We start from the raw sequence: 18,757 nt of genomic DNA, 5'->3' as shown, positions 1-18,757 counted from the left end.
AAGGGATCATTTTTTTTGAAACAGACCAAAAATAAAATATGTTCACATAAACTTAAACGGAGGTAATATAATGTTATGCAATGAGTAGATATATTGCATATTTCACTACCTTCACGTGGTGTCCTTTGTTTATTTAGCAATATATCCTTCTCAAAGTAATCATTATTTTTGTCTTTAATTAGAATACATATTCTGCCACTGACAAAATCCTTTAGGACGCAATCCATGCGAATTCAATTCCTATTTGAAGATGGACACCGAATCCGTGTTGAAAACAGTTTGTTCCAGCCGCCTTAGTTGTTAATCCCACATCGGGACTAAATCCTTGATGCCGTCTCTTATAAATCTATATAAGCCTCGTGCACTGTTGTTTATCGAGCATTAGTTTGCAGCATCTCCGAGCCACCTTGGTTTCGTATATTCACGACTACAAGGTATTTTATTTTCTTCTATGTATTTTTCGTTGTCTTCTTTTTCTTTTCTTTTTTTTAGTTCAAGAAGGATATGTTCTTGTTTAATGAGATAATTCATGCATGAAGAGGACAATCTTAGGTTACTCATCACGACCCAAATATTAGAGAGATTACTCTCATTGCCCAATTATCGGAGTGATTACTCTCAATGTGGCTCGACTATCGGAGAGATTACTCTCAATGTGTCCCGACTATCGGAGAGATTACTCTCAATGTGCTTCGACTATCAGAGAGATTACTTTCAATGTGGCTCGACTATCAGAGAGATTACTCTCAATGTGCCTCGACTATCGAAAAGATTACTCTCAAAGTGCCCCGACTATCGGAGAAATTACTCTCAATGTGCCTCGACTATCATAGAGATTACTCTTAATGTGCCTCGACTATCGGAGAGATTACTCTCAATGTGCCCCGACTATCGGAGGGATTACTCTCAATGTGCTCCGACTATCGGAGGGATTACTCTCAATGTGCCTCGACTATCGGAGAGATTACTCTCAATGTGCCCCGACTATCGGAGAGATTACGCTCAAGAGACTTACATGTCCACCTTAAGATTGGAAAATATAGTTTCATTTTAAGGACAAACCCACAAAAAGGCCAATTTAAGGTGCAATGGGACTTATATGTCCACCTTAAGATTGAAAAATATAGTTTTCTTTTAAGGACAAACCCACAAAAAGGCCAACTTAAGGTGCAAAGGGACTTATATGTCCTTAAGATTGAAAAATTATAAAGCTTCAACTCGAAGACTTCGTGGACTTGACGACATTGACTTGAATATTTGGAAACTTTGACGATTTGACGGACTTTGCAACCTTCAACTTGAAGAGTGGCGAACGTGAAGACTTCAACTTGAAGACCGACAGACTTGAAGATTTCAACTTGGAGACTTCAACTTGAAGACCGACGGACTTGAAGACTTCAACTTGGAGACTTGGAGGGTTTAAACATTTCAACTTGAAGAGCGGCAAACTTGAAGACCGGAGGACTTAAAGATTTGGTGAACATGGAGACATAGTAAATCCCTGGACTTCAGTGCAAATACTTGGTAGCCTCTTAAAAGACTATAATCGCCCTATTGAAGACACTGGTTTATCATGAAGGCTTGCCCCCTCTAAGTCATAAGAGATCCAAAGTTCAAAAGAAGAATGAAATTTCAGCCTGATTTTCAAGTATTGTTTGAATGAATTACTTCCATCATACTTCATTTGGGACAACGACTTGGGCAATATGTATCTTTTGAACTTATGCGACTGAACTCAGAATGAAACTCTAAGCTGCCTACGTACCTCGGTGAAGAGGATCAAGTCATACCGTAGTTCAGAATGAGTGATTTCTTTTTTATTTTCTTTTTTTGTATCCTAACTTTTGCCTAGGCCGCCTCTTTCGAGATTTTCAACCTAGCGAACGTTTTTTTTATGTCCTAAATTTTGTCTAGGCCGCCTCTTCCGAGGTTTTTAACCTAGCGGACTCTTTTTTTTTTATGTCCTAACTTTTGCCTAGGCCGCCTCTTTTGAGGTTTTCAACCTAGCGGACCCTTTTTTTTATGTTCTAACTTTTGCCTAGGCCGCCTCTTTCGAGGTTTTTAACCTAGCGGAACCATTTTTTTTTGGTGATGGGCCGTACACAGTTTAGACTCATGCGGGCCAGGGGTGTAGGAACATGCAGTTTAGGCTCATGCGTCAAGGAGCGTTACAACTTCAAGGATAATACTTCTTTAAAAAGTTTCCATTGATAGGGCCGATTCTAATGCCATCTGCATCAACTAGCTTGTAAGCCCCACTTGAATAAGCTTCTTGTACGACATATGGCCCATCCCATTTTGAAGTGAACTTCCCTACAGGTTTATGGGAAGTAATTATGGGTCTTCGTACGGTAAAGAATTGATCTCCTACTCGAAAGGATCTCGAGCGAACTCTTTTATTTAAGGCGCGAGACAATCGAGCTTGATAACATTCAAGACTTTGTTGAGCTTCCAAGCTCTTCTCATCAAGAGCCTCCAACTCTGCTAATCGAAGTCGAGCATTTTTTTCATCAGTGATCCCTTCTTGAATAACCAGTCGTAATGAAGGTATTTGATGCTCGAGTGGCAAGACGACTTCGACTCCATAAACGAGTGAATACAGAGTCGCTTGTGTTGGCGTGCGGTGAGTCATCCTATATGCCCATAGAGCTTCTTCCATATGGTCATTCCAATCTCGTTTGGATTTGGATACGACTTTCTTTAACAAGTTGCATAGAGTTTTGTCGAATGCCTCAGCTAGACCATTGGCAGCAGCATTGTACATCGAAGAGTTACGTTGCTTGAAGCCAAAGAGATCAAAAATCTTGTTCATCAACCTATTATCGAATGGCTTTCCATTATCCGTTATTATGTAACGAGGAATGCCAAAGCGATAGATTATGTTTACTCTGATGAAACTTGCAATATTTTCCTTCTTTATCTCCTTAAGAGCAGCAGCTTCAGCCCATTTTGAGAAGTAGTCAGTTGCAGCCAAGATGTATAAGTGCCCACCAGAGGACTTTGGCAGTGGTCCAACAACATCCAATCCCCAAGCGTCAAACGGACAAGATGCCACAGTCGGGTGTAACACTTCAGGAGGTTGATGAATAAAATTCGCATGGAATTGATAAGTCTTGCATCTTCGAGCGTAGTCCAAGCAATCTTTTACCACCGTTGGCCATAATATCCCATCCTTTTTATATGGAAGTGGAGCTTTGGTCCAGACTGGTGTGACCCAGACACCCAGAATGTGCCTCTTGCAAAGCTTGGAGTGCTTCTTCTTCCCCTAAGCATCGCAAGGGTACTCCCTCGAATGACCTTTTGTATAGAGTATCTTTGTAGTGAAGAAAGCGAGGTGCACGACGACGGATTTCAGTCCTTCTCCTCGGATTTTGTGGAAGTATCCCATAGCATAAGTAGTCGATAATGGGTTGTCGCCATTCTTCTTTCTCAACTTCAGAAATAGCGACAAGATACTTGAATTCATTTTCTTCACCTTCAGCCTCATTTGGCGGCGGTACTACCCATTTTTGGCAGACAGTAACTTGCGCTTGATCAGGCAAGGTTAACGATGAAGCTAGGGCAGCTAAATCATCAGCCTTCTTATTTTCTTTCCTTGGCACATGCTGAATAGTCACATCACCGAGCCACCCCATTAATTTTTTAGCATAATTATGATATGGGCGTAGTTTAGGCTTCTTGACCTCGTAACTACCTAAAAGCTGATTGACCACTAACTGGGAGTCACCAAAGACTTGCAATTGCAATTGCTTCATATCAACGACCATTTTAAGCCCAAGTATTAATGCTTGATACTCAGCAACATTGTTGGAACAGAGTTGTGTCAAGGTGAATGAGTAGGGCAAGACTTTACCTTGGAAAGTGACAAATACTACGCCAATACAAGCTCCTCCACGATGCTCAACACCATCAAAGTACATCTTTCATAGAGGTTGAACTTCAACGACCATTGTGTCCTCATAAGGTAGTTCGTCAGTTAGCTCCCAGTCATCAGGTATCGGATGATATGCCAATAAGTCTGCCAATGCTTGTCCTTTTACAGCCTTTTGAGAGATGTACAAAATCTCGAATTGTTGAAATTGGAGGTACCATCTCACTAGTCGATCACTAAAAATAGGTTTTGACATCACGAACTTGATGGGATTTACTTTAGAAACAAGACGGACAACATGAGCTTGAAAGTAGTGCTTCAACTTTTGAATTGAGAAGACTAGCGCCAAACACAACTTTTCAATTGGCGAATAATTCATCTCGTTTGGTGTCATCCTCCTGCTCAAGTAGTAAAGAGAGTTTTCTTTCCCCTCACTATTTTCTTGGGCCAACAACGCTCCAACATACCTTTCTTGTGCTGAAATATATAGTATCAACGGCTTTCCAAGTATAGGGGCTGCTAAAATCGGAAGCTTCATCAAGTAGGATTTAATGCTCTCAAAGGCATTGCTACACGCTTGGTCCCATTTAAAAGGGGACACCTTTCTTCATAAGGTGACTAAATGGTTGGCACCTCCCAGCTAGGTTTGAGATGAATCTCCTAAGATACGCTAACTTTCCTTGCAGACTTTTCAATTCGTGAATATCCCGAGGCTCGGGCATTTTCAAGATTGCATCTACTTTGGCTTGATCAATTTCGATCCCTCTATGTCGGACAATGAAACCAAGGAACTTTCCATAAGTAACTCCAAAGGCACATTTCAATGGATTCATCCTAAGTTGGTACCTCTGAAGCAACTCGAACACCATTCTCAAGTCTTTCAAGTGGTCGCTCTTCTCTCTTGATTTTACCACCAAGTCGTCAACATAGCATTCGACATTCTTGTGGAGAAAATCATCAAAAATATTCTGCATAGCCCTTTGGTAAGTAGCACCAGCGTTCTTCAAGCCAAAAGGCATTACCTTGTAGCAATAAATGCCCTTGGGGGTATGGAATGCAGTAAGCTCTTCATCTTTAGGTGCCATGCGAATTTGGTTATAGCCCGACGAACCGTCCATGAAAGACATTGCCTCGTAACCAGTAGTATCATCAATCATCAACTCTGGAATAGGGAGCGGGAATTCATCTTTGGGACACGCATTGTTGAGATCCCTGAAGTGAACGCATACTCGAATCTGGCCATTCTTCTTCCTTATAGGGATAATACTTAAAACCCATGTTGGGTATTTAACTTATCGAATAAATCTAGCTTCAATGAGTTTGTTAATTTCAGTTTCGATCAGGGGAACCAAGTCCGGCCTAAAATGCCTTTGAGCTTGCTTAACAGGACGAGTACCATTCTTAACTGCAAGGTGATGGACTGCTACTTTAGGGTCCAAGCCAGGCATTTCTTTGTAACTCCAAGCAAAGACATCCCTAAACTCCTTGAGTAACTCTATATAAGTGCTTTCTTCATCAACTTCTAGTGAAGCACTTAGGTAGGTGGGTCTTGGTTCTTCATCGGTGCTAAGGTTAACTTCTTTTAAGGCATCAATCGTTGCTTTCACTCCTTCTTCAAGTTTCGGTGGAGCATCTTTTGCATCTTCATCTTCTTGAGGGTCCCCATCGTTGAAGGATATGTGATAACATAGTGAAACATCCTCCAATTCTGCATTATCTTCCATTGAAGATGGAACACCATTCTCGCCTTGTACAGTAACATGATACGAAGAACCCACACTTTCTTTATCTTCGTCATGTTCCTTAGTGTGGGCGACAGTATATGGATTTACCTTCAATACTTCTTTACATGAAACCAAAAGTTTTGTTTGTCGCCTCATTCTAGAAGGAATCAAACTTTGGAAATCCTTAGAGATCTTCTGGATTTTGGGCGAAACGGGTGTTCTTATGCTTTGAAAATTTCTCTGGAACTTGTTCCCCTTCTTTAATGGACCCAATCTCTCAAACACGGAAGTCCTCACAGTTGATTTTCCAAGTAGATCAAAGACAAAAGGCTTGTTAGAAGCGGCAGATTCATCTTCTGCAGTGATATAATTGTTGCTCGCCCTTCTTATGGAGATACACACTGGTGACAGTTGCTTGTATCCTAAACCTTCACGTAGTTGTCTCGTCGCAGCTTCTGATGGTAGCTTCCCTAACTTTGATGGCTCATTAGGATTGTATCAAACTTTTGCAAATAGCCTGTAAGCGTTAGGATCAAAACCTTCATCTGTTCGCTTTGTAGGAAGTGCCACATTCTGCAAACAATTTTGGGCCACAAACCTTGCAAGCGGCATTGAGGACGACTTTACTGCCTCAATTTGATCGGAAGAGTTAACCCCTTTAGCATGTTAGTTAGGAGATTGGATGATTCACCTTCATCTTTCTTCTTTTTAGGGACATATTGGAGCGGGGGAGTTACTTTCTTACCGTGAGACACAATGTTCCCTTTATGAGACTTATTTGGGTTGGGGTGCACCTTCTCAGCAACAACTTTGGTTTTGTCAGCAACCACCTCAGCTCTCTTATCTGTGGACTCGTCATCATTGTCATTCATGACATCATCAACTTTTAGCTCCTTCACAATGCGGTTCTTCAAGTAGAACTTTGCATCTGCGAAGTGTGACTCAGCCTCAGTGAATGGCTCGTCATCAGCAATTATCTTCTTCTCGACTTCACCTTCGTAGTATTTCAAACATTAATGGTAGGTAGATGGAACCACTTTATTATCATGTATCCAAGGCCTTCCAAGCAAGACGTTGTATGAAGTCTTTGCATCGATCACATGCAGCCATGCACTTGATTGCATATCTTCAATGATGATTTCCAACCTGATCGCGCCTATGGCTCTTTGCCCCCCTTGGTTGAATCCTTGGATCATCACGCGACTTTCTGAGAGTTCATTCATGGGAATACCAAGTTCTTTCACAGTGCGAATTGGCAAAATGTTCACTAGGGATCCTCCATCAACCAAAATTCGATTTACCCTTTCATCACGCATATATCCAACCAGGTACAACGGGCGGTTATGAAAAGTGTCACCTAGCAGAAGATCGCCATTTGTGAACGTGACTTTTTTTTCACAAGCATTAACTTCTTGAGGAGTGGACTCGATGAGCTTTTCCGAAGATGGTGCCAACGGTAGGTCATCACTCTTTTCTTTCCCTTCGTTAGCATGACAACAAGAGGTATCGATACCCATATGGAAAATCTTCATGCGAAACTAACTTGGTAGAAACTCCTCCAAGGTCACTGGATTTCGTAGCTTTTGAGAGTGGTACACCTCCACTTTTGCTTTCCGCAAACGCCTAACTGGATTCTATTTTCTTCGTCTTGTTACCATCATTTTTCTTGTTGATTGTTCTATTGATTCTTTTCGTGGGCTCCTTTTGTGGCGCTTACGACGAGTCATCAACGTCCAACCTTCATCGTCATCAGGTTGATTGACTTCAACTTTATTGTTCTCCAGTAATTCTCCATCTTTACTTTCTTTACAACCATATAATTCATTCGGACAAAATGAGCCAAAGGTGATAGAGACGTGGTTTGCACTTACTTTCTCATCTTCAAGCATGATCTTCTTTTCACGGGCCAAGTCCATAACTTTGTCCTTGAAGACAAAGCACTTCTCCAGATGGTGGCTCACGAGTCGATGGTATTTGCAGTAATTTGGGTCATTCGTTTTACCAGCTTTATTTGGCCGCTTCATCTCCGGAAGCTCAATGAGATTTAACTCGAGGAGTTCTTCAAAAATTGCTGGCACATCAGAATCCAGAAATGGGTACTCCTTCTCTTGTATTTCTTGTAGAGTCAACTTCCCACTTAGTTTATCTTGAAAAGAAGTGGATTTCGTACTCTGCTTCTTGCTCACCTTTGTTGTGAACTTCACAGGTGATGTGTTGACATTCATAGCTTCTTTGTTTTCAGACCTGGGTACAAACTTGCTCCATTTTCTGACTTCTTGCTTGTCGTTTCCTTTGCAGGGCTCATAGATAGGCAGCCTTTCGTTTCCAGCGGAGGCCATGCTTAACTCCATATCGTGGGCACGAGTCGCGAGTTCTTCAAATGTGCTAGGCTTGATACCTTGCAAGATGTAGCGGAGTCCCCAATGCATGCCTTGGATGCACATCTCTATGCCAGAAGCTTCACTAAGCCTCTCTTTGCAGTTGAGGCTTGCATTCCTCTAACGATTGATAAAGTCGATAACTGGTTCACTCTTTTGTTGACGAGTATTTGTAAGTTCTATCATACTCACAGTACGTTTCGTGCTATAAAAGCGATTGAGGAACTCTTGTTGTAGTTGATCCCAGCTATCAATAGATCTAGCCTCGAGATCTGTGTACAAGTCAAAAGCATTTCCTTTTAGCGAGTGGACAAACTGCTTGACGCGGTAATCTCCATAAGTCCCAGCATTGTTGCACGTCTCAACGAAGTGCGCCATATGTTGCTTTGGATTACCTTTACCATCAAAATGTTGAAACTTTAGAGGTTGATAGCCAGCAGTCATCTTCAACATATCGACCCTTGCAGTGTGTGACTTTGTATATGTAATGGAGGACTTGGTAGCAACTTCATACTTGTTCTTAATGGTTCCTTCAATGAACTCCTTCAGTTGATCGATTGGAATCATCCCTTCAGATGAGACAGGGATAGCCTTAGCGGATGCTACTTGTCGTGGGGGAGGATCAATCTCTTGAACTTCTGGGAGTTTGCCAGGTGCACGGGTGGATTCTTCTTCCATCAAGATTCCCACCCTATCTGTTAGCTTGTCGATTCTAGCATCTTGATTTTGCATGCAATTGGTTAAGCCAGCGATTGCTTCCGTCAAGTTTGCTAACTGCTCCTCCACAGATGAAGTGTTTGTCACTATGGCTTGCATGATTGTCATGGACGATGGAGAGTAGCATGGATTTTCTCACAGATTGATCCTTGATTGGATCACGCTATGTGGTGTAAGTGGGGAGGATCCATCACTTGAAGTATCATCATCTTCCTTCTCAGCAGAGTGCTTGGATCTGAAGAGGTCAAGCAGAGCAAGAGTTTTCTTGATCTTTTCAGCAACATCGCTTCCTCCTTTGGGTATGTTTGTGGAAGATCTTGCTCCTTTTGAGGATGAAGATCCAAAAACAGGGATTGATGCGGACAACACTTGGGGTGCTTGTTGTCCTAACGAGCTTGCTTTGCTTTTCGTAACTGGTCCAAAGCTTCCAAAGGTAATATCGGGGATGCTTTCCACATCAGCATAGAACCTTGGAATTAGCGGTCTTGGCGGAAGTTGAACTGGAGTTGATTTTCTTTGAAGCCATTTCAATGTTCTTGAACTTTAATGATTGAAAAGTTGAGATGAGAGGTAGAGATTGTCCCACTGGGCATGCCAGAATTTGTAGACCGAAAAATATCGCAACAATCATAGTATTTGATTTTAAATATTTGAGTGTACAATCTCTATGAATTCTCTTATTCTTCTTTCCAATAGTAAATAAATTCAAGGGCCTTTGAGTTTGATCTTGAATCTATATTTGTTTCCACGAATGATGATCTTGAATTCAACTAGCACGAACTTTGATCTGAACTCGTACTCCTTGAATCTTGACTTGTTCTTCATTCTTGAGCTTGAACTTGATATCTTGAGCTTGAAGTTCTTCGTTCTTGAGCTTGAACTTGATTTCTTGAATTTGAACTTGATTGCTTGAAGCTTGAAACTTGTAGAGAAATTTGCGGCGTTTGATCCACGAGCTCTCTCTTGCTTCTTGTTATGACTTCTGGTGTCTTTTCTGGGTTATGGAGACCCCTATTTATAGTTGTGGAAGGGAGGAGTTGTGATAAGAACAAACTCTTTCCGACCAATCAGATTAAAGTGTCACATGGCCGCATTTGATTAGCCAGAACATATCACTTGCACACGTGGCGCGATTTCATTAGCCTTTTAATGTGACTTGGCATGCCTTGTCATTTTGACACGTGGCATGGTCCTATTGGCTCTTCCATTTGACGTGGTGTGCCACGTCATTTGGCACGTGGCACCAAACTGCACATCTAGGAAGATGACATCTTGGGCCTAACAAAGTGGGCTCATCACTTTAGCCCAATGGATTAAGACTTATTTATTTAATCCATTTATATTTGACTTATACAATTAATCCAATTATATTAGCCCAATAAATTTATTTGAAATAATATATCTTGAATTTAAAATATAGTCCAAATTATTTTATGAATTTAATTCCAATAAAATTTATATGCCTATAGTATGCATACATCTCTTTCTGTCATTATTTTTACTTTCACTATCATAATTATGTCTTTACTAATAAATAATTTTAGTTATTTCAAAAAATAAATAGGTCTTAATTGTATTTTAATCTTTTTCAATTTTTATAAAACAAAAATAATTCTTATTTGAGTTCCATACTAATAAATTCATTTTGACTTGGAGGTATAAGTTTAAGCTACTTGTTAAATCTGGCGATTAATGATAATTCAAGCACAACGATTAGATCACAAAAATTTGTGTACCATTTTTTTTATAAATAATTGTACGTGATTGTTGAGTTTTAGATTCAGGAATTTTTAAATTGAAAAAAAAGGGGGCGCTGGACAAATACAGAGAAGCAATATGCCACTATTATGACATCATCATCATCATCAGCTGTACAATTTTTCAGAAGAGCAGTGGTGTCAAATAAAAAACTCACTGACCCCACCATAATCAATGAACATGGGCCCTCAAATAAAAAGCGGCGATTCCTTTTCAGCAATTAATAAGGTCCAAATATTTAGGCAGTGAGAACAACTCTCTTAAGCATGCTAAACTTATGAAATGTCAGAAGTACCCTTAGATGCCATGCAAATATGTTGTTCAGGTGCTTGCTAACTCCCTCTTATAAGATAGTAGAATATACACTATAATCCTTAACTGATTAGATATGAAATTCCAGAAAAGATAAATAAAAAAAAATCTAACAAAACTTATTCTTAAAATCTTATGATTTCAAAACTTTCCCCAAATATTTTCGAAATTAAAATCCACAAAAAATTAAAAGAAAACAACCACCCCACTCCCATGTCGAAATATTAATTTTTATCATTTTGTCTTTTTGTTTCGAGAGCATTTATGTACTAAGATCACGTTTTCATTCTTGCTCCGACGAGAAATTTGCATGTTTGGTTGTTTGGAGCCAATTTCAAATTGAGAATGACAAGAGTTCAGGGATAAAAGACAGAAAAACAGGAGTTGCAATGAATTTCAGGACAAGTTTCCATGACTGGGTTATTTAGCCGATTCCAGAAATAATTGCTGAGAAAATATATTTTTTTTATATGTGCATTATATACCATATATATTATACTTTTCGGCTAGCGAATGCAATTAGTTTTAGCCGATCAGCCAATTTTATATTTTGCCAAGAATGAGTAATATTCTCAAAATATTAATCTTATAATCGAACTGTGGACACAATCTATATTTTCCTGAGGAGAAAGAAATTATATTTAAAATCATTATGTATAAAAGTTAAGTTTGTGGCTTAATAAAAAGAGGGGGTATAGTTAGTAGAATTCTATTGTATCATAAGCCTAGCATAAGCTTAAAAACACGAAAAGTATCGGTTCTCAATAAGTACCACCGGGGTAACATTTTGAAAAAATTGTTTGGAAAATAAGTCTGTGAAGAATTAAAACTGACTTTACAATCTTGTTTCTTAAAAGTGGTGTCTATCATATGGTATTCTTATCTGCTAATTAAATAGACGACAGACGTTACTACAGTCAAAATTCTCTATAACAGCGTCGTTTATTCCGAATATTTTTGGATGTTATAACGAAGTGTTGTTATAGAGAACATATATTATAACATAACATAAAAATTGGTTCCGAAAAAGCTTGACTTTTATAGTGAAGTGTTGTTATATAAGGATACTGTTATAGAGAAATCTGACCGTATAATTATGTGTATTAACGCATTATATAAGACTATTATTGGTTGCACTAATTGCCAAAAAAAATTCTGGTTCATTTGTAGTGGCAAATGACAATTTTCAAAACAAAAAGAAGCAGTGGATTACAATTAATATCAAGTGCCAATAATAGGAAAACATAAAAAATAGCGAAATTCTTGATCCACCAATACGCTTAAGATATCAAATCGCGGAGAATGTGTAAATATACAATTGATTATCCGGTAATGATGGAATAAAAGTTAATCCCAAAAGTATTTTTCGAGTATAATGTTTACCTTAAAAAGAATTTATATATATATATATATATATATATATATATATATATATATATATATATATATATATATCTTACATATACATTTTTATTACTGAACTATAATTAATTATCGTCACTTGATTTTGTTAATCTTAAAATAGAGAGTACAATAATTTTGTTATGTTGACCCCACTAAACCTGTCATTATGCTCTATCTGCTACTGATGTTTCGTGTTGTACCACTGGCTTTTCTTGAATACATATTTTTTTTAGAATACACTTATCGACCAATTATTAGACAACGATAATTCTTAAACAATTACTATAAGATTAGTTATGCTCGGTGGCGGGGCCGCATGCACCAAAGGAATGTCAATCGAGATCCTTTCCGAAAAATTATATTGTATATCTTGGTATTTTAAAAAAAAAATATATATACTATATATATATAATATACTCCCTCCGTTTCAATTTATGTGAACTTATTTCCTTTTTAGTCAGTGCAAAAAAGAATGACTGTTTTCCTTATTTGGAAACAATTTACCTTTATGCAATGATTTATAACCACACAAAATATATGTGCCTCATTTTACACCACAAGTTTAAAAGTCTTCTCTCTTTTCTTAAACTTCGTATCCAGTCAAATGAGTTCAAATAAATTGAAATGGAAGAAGTATATAATATATAGTATATATTATATACTATCCTTCTCAGAACTCATTAATAAAATTTTATTAAATTGTGATTATTGTTATATATATATATTATATAATGACACCTCTTATGTTGGTGAGTTTTTTTTATATTTTGATTCCCTTAAAATCCCGGCTCCTCACACTAGTTATGCTAAATGCCCTTGGACACTGACCCGCCACATGCCTAACGCAACTTCCCTATATTGATATGTGTGGTTCTAATTATACGACTAAAGTAAAGTTGTACTAACATTTAAATATCAAATCGTTGTCATTCCTAATTTATCCTTCCCCTTTGATAGATTGCGACTAATAGGATTACGGTATTAATATTGATTACCATTAAGACACCCATAAATATAATTTAGTAGGTGACAAATATTACTGTACTTATCACTATTATGTGACAACCGGTGCCTGTTTATTATGCCTCTACCTTGTTTCGGAAATATTTCTTTTGTCCTAAGGATAAGAGTAAAGTCTGTATATATATTATCTTTCCAAGATTACATTTGTGGAAACTTGCTGGATTTATAACCTGTTTAGCCGACCTTCTAAAATCAGCTTATTTTGATAAGTATTTTTTAAAAAAGTATTTTTGGTGAGAAACCGTTTGTGTTTGGCTAATTAATTTGAAAAACACTTTTGAGCAAACTTTTAAAAACTGATTCTAAGTGTATTTTTCTCAAAAGTGTTTTTCAGAAAAATGCTTTTGAAGAGAAATTACTTTTTTTTTGCTTATCACTTCTCCTCAAAAATACTTTTTTCTATCTAAAAGCTTGCCCAAACACCTCAATTTGGCCCAAAAAAAATACTTTTAGTCCCAAAAAAGCTTGGCCAATCAGATTATTATTCCTGTTGTTTGGTACGAATTAATTATAAATATAATTTTAAGAAAATGTTCAATTATTTATGTGATTCAAGCCAAACAAGGAGTGTGAATATACATATTCCCAAAATGCTGAGTCTATTATTATATGTACAAAGAGGAGGAAGAACGTACAGAGGAAAAATGAAAGAGAATTTTCTCATATGGAATAATGCTTTTTTTCGGGCAAATGATAATTATCAATCATTCTGGAGCACATTTTGACCATTAATTTTTCAATCTTCAATTAATTTTCCTAAGTTGCTTGTAATTCTGCTATTTTCCTATATACATATTTCAATTCCTTTTTTGCTTAAGTGGAAATTTGATGTAATTTCTACTCTCTACCAATATGTTTTCGTTTTCATTTTTATCAAAAATATCAACAAAAAAAAAAGAAAAAATCAAACTAGAACCTGAAAGGGTAGTTACGTCATTTCACCATATGAAATTCGTTTATATTTTAAGCTGTTCCTAGAATATAGCCAACCTCAGACAAGAGTCCCAATCCCATTTCTCCGCCTTTAAGAAAAAAAATTGAAGCACAGTTCTGTGATTTACTTACTTTTTGCCTAACCAAAAAACACAGAACAAAGTAATTGTTTTCAAATATGGCCGGTTATAGAGCAGATGATGAGTACGATTACCTATTCAAGCTAGTTTTGATAGGAGATTCAGGTGTGGGTAAATCAAATCTGCTTTCACGGTTCACTAAAAATGAATTCAATTTGGAGTCTAAGTCTACAATTGGTGTTGAGTTTGCTACCAAAAGTCTCAATATTGATAACAAAGTTATTAAAGCTCAGATTTGGGATACTGCTGGCCAAGAAAGGTAAAGTTTCTTCCTTTTTTGAAAAACAAAGAAAAAATCCCTGATATAAATCTTTTTTTAATAATTTTTTTAAGTATTCTGGTAGTATACTTTAGATATATATGTCTCTTTTTGTGTTGGTGTATTTGGGGTTTGTTTATTTATGCTTTTGTGGCTTTAGTTATAGTGCTTTTGTTAATTGGTTACATGATCTTTGTTGAACTCTAAATAACCGTCTATATTGGTGCGTGAGCTTTTATTTATTTGTTAATTTTATTTGAAATCTCTAATATTTTTAAGTTGTGGGGTTCAAGAGTAGTAGTAAGTGCTTGCTTTTACATGTTTTGCGCTTTAGTCAAGTGAAAGTTGCTTGTCGCGTTGTTGTGTTAATCTTCTTTTTTGTAGGATTATTGAATATTGTTTGTGTTTATTGATATTGTAAAAGAGTGTGTAGATGTGGTTTTGTTGCTTGAAGTCCTGTGTAGTATATGTATTACTATCTGAAATTTGAGGGACATGGAAGTTGCACTGCCACCAATTATAAAAATGAATTTCTACACTGGCACTGGTGCAACTCCAATTTAATTGTATTTGGTCAAAGCTTCTAGCCAGAAGTTAACAACGATGTAGAATCTCTTTTCTGTGTCTCACTCTAGAAAAATCCTTCTTAAAGGCTGTGTGCTTCTTGGTGACTGTTAGGTGTGAAAACTATGACTACTTCAGAACTTATGGCCATGAAAAAGTTCAGTACTTTGTTGGTATAACAAATTTCACTTCGTCAAGTTTCTATTCTGAGATTCGGTACCTCGATTTTCTACTGTTAAGAGATTGGTATATCTACAGAATGCCCTGTGAAAACTAAGAAAGTAGGCACAAAGTAAAGAACATGCTTGGAGTTGAACTTCAGAAAACAACATCGTTTTTGCCAAATGAAAAAATTCTTGAGATCAAGTTATCAAGGGAGTAAGAGACGAGAATGCCCAAGGATAGTTTGTATTAGATTATTGAGTTGGCATGATCGTGGTGAATTGAAGGATTGGTCTCTTTCTTCTTGCAAATACAGTAATCATTGCCTCTGATTTTTTCAATTTTGGATGTGGTTGACGTAATTTGCTACAAGGCTTATGAATCATAAGTGTGTTTTACATGTCATTAGCAATGGTATCACATCATAGTTGTTCTTCCAGATGTTATATGCTCATGTTTCTTACAAAAAAGTACATAATAATTGGGTGCAAACACGGGGAGGTGTTAATGATTGGGTGATAAAGCATGTTACATAATTGTGTATGGAGCTGGCATGATAAAACATGAGAACTGAATTAAGAGGAAGATGAAATTTAGTTAGCCCTGCTTGAATGCCCTTGGGTGGCTTTCTGATATGTTGCTTTGCCTTTATCCTACCCATTTCTTGTGAACTTGTGCAGCGTGCGTGTTAGTTCATGGCGGTGCTTTTGTTGGCACAGTTTAGCCGCTGGTTCATGGCTTTTGAGTGCCTAATTTGTTATTAACATCTATTGCATTTCTCAATGTCAAGGATGTGATCCAGTCTGGACGAAATATTGATCATAATTCCTGCTTATTGCAATGCCCATGTTTTGATATATTCCCTATTGGTGGTTGCATGCGACACCTTATTCTGAGATGAATGATAGTAATACTTTAAAGGCGATCTTTGAACAATTTCATCTCTCTTTTTTTTTTTGGGTGGGGGTGGTTGTTACTTTCTTTTCTAGCTATTTGCATATGGTGCAATTTAAGTTTAAGCCTGATATATTTACCCCAAACTTTCCAACTTAACTCTAAAATAGAGCAGTGGAGGAAAGATGGAGTAGACCTCATCTTTCTGGTCCTTTATCTTCTGGCTTGTGGTTTCTTCTCCTGTTGTTTTTCCAATTATTGTGCAGATCATGTTAGGTCCTCTCTTACAGTGGGAGTTGTGGACTTATTTCTTTGTGTAGGCAGAATAGTTTGAGAAATAATTGTATAATGTATTTAGGTTAGTGTTTAGAACACATTTAAGTTGCATCTTGGTCCCACTTTAAGTGTTTAGTAACCTTTGATTTAGGTGTCTCTATAGGAGCTGAATTAATTGCATCTTTCACACAAAGTTAACCTAGTGAATTTCAACTTTGTTAGTAATAAAAAACAATCAAAAAGTTTTGTTAGCAATAAAATAGGCCATGTATTACTATTGCCGGTAAACTATATCTTTCAATATTTTTCTTGATTAGTAAATATAATATTCGTATATTGAAGCTCAATCATGTATGCAGATTCTTTGGATACTATGTTTTCTTTTCCCTTCATTTTCTTTTTCCCTCTTGGTGCCGCTTTTTCCCCCATTATTGATGTTCTTTTCTTATGAGTGAATGTGTAGTTGCTTGTATGTGATTTGTTGCTAACTGTCGTATAGAAAGGTAACGAATTGGACACATCCTTGGTCCTTTGAGAACTCATGTCAATTAGATGTTATCATCTTAAGGTGTTATACTACTGCTTCAACTTTTTCTTCTTCCCTACCAGATATCGTGCCATTACTAGTGCTTATTATCGGGGAGCTGTAGGCGCTTTGCTCGTATATGACGTCACTCGACATGTTACCTATGAGAATGTCACAAGGTGGTTGAAGGAGTTGAGAGACCACACTGATCCTAACATTGTAGTAATGCTCATAGGCAACAAGTCAGATCTCCGCCATCTCGTCGCTGTTTCAACTGATGAGGCTAAATCTTTGGCAGAGAGGGAAGCCCTTTACTTTATGGAGACTTCTGCATTAGAAGCAACCAATGTGGAAAATGCGTTCACTGAAGTTCTCACGCAGATATACCGGATCGTCAGTAAAAAAGCAGTTGAAGCAGGCGATGAAGGTGCTACTTCATCTGCGCCACCTAAAGGAGAGACGATTAACATCAAAGATGAAGGATCTACTTGGAAAAAGTTCAGATGCTGTTCAAGCTAGGGTACAAGAAAAATGTGCACGACAATACCTCAAGCTTTTTCAGCTGTAAATCGTCATTAAATCAATGATTTTACTTCCCTGGATTTTTCTTTTTTGGTTATCTCGGTTGTGGGATATAAGATTTAAGCTAGCCATGAGAATACACGAAGCAGTGTTCTCATGAAAAGCTCTGAAGGAGCAGGTACTGTTAGTTTCTAATTACAGAATGTGCAAACAAGGTCTTAGTTTTATGTGTTCTGGATGATGGCTTGAAAAAATGAGACAGTGGCAAGATCTTTCCAATAACATGTTACCAGTATATCATCTTTCGTCTCAATTGTCCCTTTGATTTTAATTAGATTTTTTTATATATCTATCTCTTGAGTAGAAATTGTTGTCCATTAATAGGGCAAGATCAAACTGTTGATAATCTGCAGGTTTATCATGTGAATTTCTTTTAACAGCCCGCTGACTTGCTTTTGCTTCAATGTTGGTTTCTGGGTTGAGAGCAAATGTATTGTTTAATTATTTTTCTCAGACGAGATGTTCTGTAATCATTATCTAGCATGTAAGTCGAGTTAAATTCTCCATTCCTTTTAGTTTGAATTTGCAGGGGATAGACTCATTATGGAGCTAAAACGCTTTCATAGTAATTTGGATGGTTGTTATGTATCGTTTCATAATGTATTGTACTTTCATTTTGATGTATACAATGTTTGTATAGATTGAATTGTTTATCGTTTTATGATGTCATGCACCAATAATATGAAGAATAAATTTGTAATATTATAATAAAAAAGTAAGGTATGGGGTATAATTGTTATATAGAAAGGTAGATAAAGGATAAAATAGAATTATTTAACAATAAGGAAGGCAAGATGAGTGAAAAAATAAGGTAATTATGCGACTACACCAAATTGATCATTCTATAAAGTAACACTTTTTATTGTTACATAATGACGGATTTAACAAAGCGATACAATAAAATTCAAGTAACAATCAAAACAAATATTTTATTTAAAGTAATAATACGACACAAAGGTAACAACCATCGAAACAGGCTGAGAAATTCTCCATTGCGCCATTATTGCTTTGAACCCATCATTGCAATCTTTGTAGCCTCTTTTTGTTCATGATGTTGGGCATAAGATTAAGGAACTAACCATTACATATAATTATATATTTATTTCCTGTAATCATAGCATTTTAATAATAAAGAAATGTTAAGATCTTCTGTTACCATTTTAACATATACTTTATCCGTTTCAATTTATGTGAATCTATTTAACTGACGACGAAATTTAAGAAAAAAGAGAGA

The 18,757-nt window shown here is 37.0% G+C and overlaps 2 protein-coding genes across 2 annotated transcripts; one reads left to right on the top strand and one right to left on the bottom strand.

Moving 5' to 3' along the window:
• Window positions 1-3,923: 3,923 nt before the first annotated feature.
• LOC138895407 (uncharacterized) lies at window positions 3,924-7,112 on the bottom strand. Its single transcript, XM_070180093.1, has 7 exons — window positions 6,710-7,112; window positions 6,341-6,589; window positions 6,135-6,251; window positions 5,406-6,065; window positions 5,240-5,321; window positions 4,894-5,122; window positions 3,924-4,403 (listed from the first exon to the last, which is right to left on the bottom strand). Exons 1-7 carry the CDS (start codon window positions 7,110-7,112, stop codon window positions 3,924-3,926), a joined length of 2,220 nt encoding a protein of 739 aa, XP_070036194.1.
• A 7,061-nt stretch (window positions 7,113-14,173) lies between these two features.
• LOC104090389 (ras-related protein YPT3) lies at window positions 14,174-17,776 on the top strand. The gene is made up of 2 exons (XM_009595465.4): window positions 14,174-14,519; window positions 17,025-17,776. The coding sequence occupies exons 1-2, from the start codon at window positions 14,299-14,301 to the stop codon at window positions 17,458-17,460; spliced, it is 657 nt and encodes a 218-aa protein (XP_009593760.1). The 5' UTR covers window positions 14,174-14,298; the 3' UTR covers window positions 17,461-17,776.
• The last annotated feature ends 981 nt before the right edge of the window (window positions 17,777-18,757 follow it).

The sequence above is a fragment of the Nicotiana tomentosiformis genome, chromosome 7 (assembly GCF_000390325.3).
Source record: "Nicotiana tomentosiformis chromosome 7, ASM39032v3, whole genome shotgun sequence".
NCBI lineage: Eukaryota > Viridiplantae > Streptophyta > Magnoliopsida > Solanales > Solanaceae > Nicotiana > Nicotiana tomentosiformis.
Note: the sequence above shows the minus strand (reverse complement) of the source record. Positions and strands in the feature narration are given on the sequence as shown.

What these genes read in the sequence shown, in the direction of transcription:
- LOC138895407 (XM_070180093.1), bottom strand. Translation starts at nt 7,112, where the DNA reads ATGGGTATCGATACCTCTTGTTGTCATGCTAACGAAGGGAAAGAAAAG. An exon ending in AGGGAACATTGTGTCTCACG is followed by an intron (nt 6,252 to 6,340) that starts GTAAGAAAGTAA and finishes AACATGCTAAAG; the next exon opens with GGGTTAACTCTTCCGATCAA. An exon ending in AGGGCATTTATTGCTACAAG is followed by an intron (nt 4,404 to 4,893) that starts GTAATGCCTTTT and finishes TACTTGATGAAG; the next exon opens with CTTCCGATTTTAGCAGCCCC.
- LOC104090389 (XM_009595465.4), top strand. Translation starts at nt 14,299, where the DNA reads ATGGCCGGTTATAGAGCAGATGATGAGTACGATTACCTATTCAAGCTA. An exon ending in GATACTGCTGGCCAAGAAAG is followed by an intron (nt 14,520 to 17,024) that starts GTAAAGTTTCTT and finishes CTTCCCTACCAG; the next exon opens with ATATCGTGCCATTACTAGTG.